The sequence below is a fragment of the Lipotes vexillifer genome, unplaced genomic scaffold, assembly GCF_000442215.2.
Source record: "Lipotes vexillifer unplaced genomic scaffold, Lipotes_vexillifer_v1.1 scaffold64, whole genome shotgun sequence".
NCBI lineage: Eukaryota > Metazoa > Chordata > Mammalia > Artiodactyla > Lipotidae > Lipotes > Lipotes vexillifer.
This window is the reverse complement of record NW_006791024.1, coordinates 945282-949678: the sequence shown is the minus strand read 5'-3', so window position 1 is coordinate 949678 and position 4397 is coordinate 945282. Positions and strand designations below refer to the sequence as shown.

General features: G+C 33.9%; 1 protein-coding gene across 3 annotated transcripts in view; it reads left to right on the top strand.

Annotated features, from left to right (window-relative positions):
• CDC42BPA (CDC42 binding protein kinase alpha) overlaps nt 1–4397 on the top strand; it is a 270792-nt gene that overhangs the window by 41861 nt on the left and 224534 nt on the right. For all 3 annotated transcript variants that reach the window (XM_007464175.1, XM_007464176.1, XM_007464177.1), the window contains exon 2: nt 3934–4017. In XM_007464175.1, coding sequence (XP_007464237.1) covers nt 3934–4017 — 84 coding nt within the window. The remainder of the gene's footprint in view (nt 1–3933; nt 4018–4397) is intronic.

The following is a 4397-nucleotide window of genomic DNA, read 5'->3' as shown; positions in this document are numbered from 1 at the left end:
ATATTAAAAAAATGACCTCCTCCCCTTCTCCCTCCCCCTCCTCCTTCTTCTTCTTTACTGAAATGAACATGAAAATGATCTGTAGTGTCAAAGGAGAAAAGCAAGATCCGTTTTATTTTATCACTTCATCAACTTCATATTCTTGTCTCATCATGTCATCAATTTGATAATTTAAGAATATTTTCTGAACTGCCTTTTAAAAAAATTGAAGTATAGCTGATTTACAATGTTGTGTTGGTTTCTGGTGTACAGCAAAGTGATACAGACACGTATTTTTCATATTCTTTTCCATTATGGTTTATTACAGGATATTGAATGTAGTTCCCTGTGCTATACAGTAGGACCTTGTTGTTTATTTTATATATAGTAGTTTGTATCTGCTAATCCCAAACTCCTAATTTATCCCTCCCTCACCCCGTTTTGCCTTTGGTAACCATAAGTTTGTGTTCTGTGTGAACTGACATTTGTATTTCACCACATCCCACTGCATTCCAGAAGAGTTTTTAGGCAGCTCATGAAACTGTTGTAAGATAGCTTTGAGAATGTTTTTCACCCTGCAGCAGCATGGTATTCCTGATTATCACATAGATGTGTAGTATGGGTCTCGTTTTGGCCATTATCAGCCACACTATAAATACCTCAGTAATTAGTGGTCATTTCATGATCAGGATGAGGTATGGTATTCCATACTATCCCATCCCATGCTTCAAATTTTATACGTTCTGTCCAGAAAATGTAGAAAGGGCAATAGAAATCATATCCCCTAGAAATACCTGATTTTTAAAATGTTTTGATGCCTGTCTTTCTCAGAATAAATATGGCATAGAAATGTATAGCTATATACTTTATATATAAAAAATTAATTTTAGTGTACAAATTTTAATAAACTTCTTTTAAACAATATATTGTGAACTTTTCCCTATTAAATAGTATTCTTTAACAACATTTTCAAGAATATTAATAATTTTCTATTGTTTGTGATATGTTCAGTAACTTTCACCTTTCAGAATATTTAAGTTATTTACAATATTTTACTGTTGGAAACCACGCATAAATATTGTGGCTTAGTTTTTATTTGTATATATATATATATGTTCATTTGAGGATATTTCTAACTATATTTCTATGTTGATGTATGTGTCATGGGTATAAATTTATAAAGTTGGAAGTTGAAGAGATCAAAGCTTCTTATTTCCTAGTTACAGAAATGGAAGAAATTAGGATGTTTAACATCTACCACATATTAGTGATAGAGTAAACAACAGTTGAGAGATTGGGCTATAATGTGCTTAGTGCAGTGCTTGACACATAATAATAGCTATTGCTTATTGAACACCTATTAAGTGCCAGACAGACCCTGTTTTAAATATTTCATACTTGTGTATAACCCGAGTCTGGCTGTAGAGTCCACGCTATCACCACTACCCTGAACAGCCACAATAAGTGCTAGCTCATTGTTTGAGTGTTCAGTAAGTGCTAGCTTATTTCTACTGCACAGCTCTATAATCCAGAGGTGGTTTTGGTTCCAATAGTATTTGGATTTTAGAAAGATAATTTAATACATGTACTCTATTTTATATAACAGTCCTATTGGGGTTTTGAGCAGAACCTCATAAGCAAATGCGTTGGTGTTTCTGCAGTGAAGCATGTTTATCTTTACACTGAGATTAAAAAGAAAACAAAACTCCCCCAAAACTATGCTTCGCCTGATGTCAGTATATGTTGCCAAATGAATTTTGAAAACCCTTTGGCTTTTAGAATTGCAGGTAAGGGATTGTGGACCTTCATAAAACTCTTAGAAGAGTAACTGGCATTTAGAACACACTCTATATGTGTTGGTGAATACTGCTACTACTATACTGGTTATCATCAGATACTTACATACTCATGCGCATAGAAAATTTGTGAATCACACAGTGCTGGGAGGAGTTCTTTTCACACCACATGACCTGAGAAGGGCAAATCTAAGTGTTGGAGTCTTTCAGCCATTCTTCTCTAAATCAGAATAAGAGAGGGCTTAAGTGATAGCCGTCCTTATTATCTCTTCCCTGTCTTGAATGCAGGCATGTCTAGCTCTATGCTCCTATGTTTCCATCTGTTTGTGCTCCCAGTTGTGCAGCATATGATTTGAGTCTACAGAATAGTGAAACTTGCGTTTTCAGACTTTCAGAGATCCTAGTGAAAAAATGTTTCAGGTTTTTACTTGCTCCTTATCACAGCACTCCCCCCGCCCCGCCTTTTTTTGTGGTGAGAACATTTAGATCTACTTTTCTAGCAACTTACAAGTATATACTACAATACTGTTAACTATAGTCACCATACTGTACATTAGACCCCCAGAACTTACTCATCTCTCATCTTATAACTGGAAATTTGTAACCTTTGACCAACATCTCCCCATTTCCCTCAACTCCCAGCCCCTTTCACCACCTTTCTAGTATTAGAATTCTAGAAATAGAATTTGCTGTTTCTGTGAGTTCACCTTTTTCAGATTTCCCATAGAAGTGAGATCATACAGTTTTTGTCCTTCTGTTTCTGGCTTATTTCACTTAGCATAATATCCTCTAGGTTCACCCATATTGTCACAAAAGCAAGATTTCCTTTTTTTATGGCTGAATAATATTCCATTTTCTTTATCCATTCATCTGTCATTGGGTATTTAGGTGGTTTCTATATCTTGTACAGCCCCTTTTCTTTAAACATGAACCAACTGATCCATCATTTCTGCAGATATGACCAGATATGACTAAAGACTAAAGTGACTGCATATGAATTTGAGATATTTCTTCTTCCTTCCCACCATTTTAATTGATGAGAAACTGTAATCACAGTCATTAGTATAACCATTTATGACAATTGCCAAGATGTATTCTAGTTTGGATAATATTATAGTATTATACACTGATTTTAATTATATAGTCATATTATTGTTATTGCACTCTGATCCAAAAATAAATTTATTAAATGCCCCTGATATGTACATTTGCTATTAAGATTTAAAAAATTTTGGACTTGAGTTTAAACCTGTTCTCTATGCTTAGAACTATCCTTTTGAACTGTTTGAAGATATGTTGTATATAGTTTGTTTTCTCCTTCTGCACAGTAGAGTAGTATTTGTCTTCCCCCTACTCCATCCGCCCCCAGTAAAGGCTGGAAACAGCCTTTGTCTCCTCTTATGTAGTTCAGTCTCTGCTCTATAGCATCCCAAGTGAGCTGCAAGGGCCCTTTGAGATTATCTAGTCAAACTGAGGGAGAGAAGTAGAAACAGAAGTGTAATCAGTTTGTTGAGAGTGAAAATAGGGGATTACTTGTTTGTATTTGACAGTCTTTTGATCCATAACTAAAATACAAAATACAGGAATATCTGTTCCTTTTTTTGTCAGAAAGGTATGTGTGAAGTCTGCAATTTGTAGAGATGTTAGCCTTAATTGATCTTTAGGGTGTGTGTGTGTGTGCGCACGTTGGAGGTTGTGGTATAGTGTGTAAGAATATGTGGCATGTCAGTTTATGGCATACTGTTTGATCCCCATGAAACATGTTTGTTTTGGCAGCTGGCTTTCCCTGTAGCATCGTGTTGGAATTTGGCATGCAGTGTTTAAGCTCTAGTTATTTCATTTGGTACATTTTGGTCAATTTCTTAGTGATAGTAGATATTGAGTTTAAATTCCAGAGCAGAAAACTTGAAAATGAGAATATAATATACAATCACCAACCGACACCATGTTCAAAAACACAGTTGTTTGTTTGGCACATGTTCACTAATGTAACTTTTTCAGCTGACAATATTATTTGATTTAGGATCTTAGAATTTGAACTGCATGGAAATCTGATAATTTTGGTATTTATTTTTTTTTTACAGAGAGGAAAAAGGAAAATGGATGACTGAAAAATGTATTATTTGTCACATTTTAAAAGTTGTATTTCCTTTCCTAGGTTGCTGTAGTGAAACTAAAAAATGCAGATAAAGTATTTGCCATGAAAATATTGAATAAATGGGAAATGCTGAAAAGAGCTGAGGTAAGATTCTAATTATTGGAATATTTAAATAATATTTTAGAAATATTTTTAGAGAAAAATAAAATTATAGAGAGCCCATAGGTCTTTAGGTATCATTTAGTAACCTTTTCTCTACGATGGCATTATTTTTTAAAGGCTAAGAGACAAATTCAGTAATTCATAATTATGATATAGTTATGATGAATGTTACATTTGTGATGCTATTTTAATATTATCTGAAAATCAAATGGAAACCCTTTGAATGTCAGGCTTAGACACTTACGTTAAAAGGATGTGTGGAAACCAGTTTCTTTTATAGGAAGAAATTTTGTAGTGATTGATATCCATTGATATAACACTTGTTTCTATTATTTATCTGTATTCTGCTATAAGCAAATTCA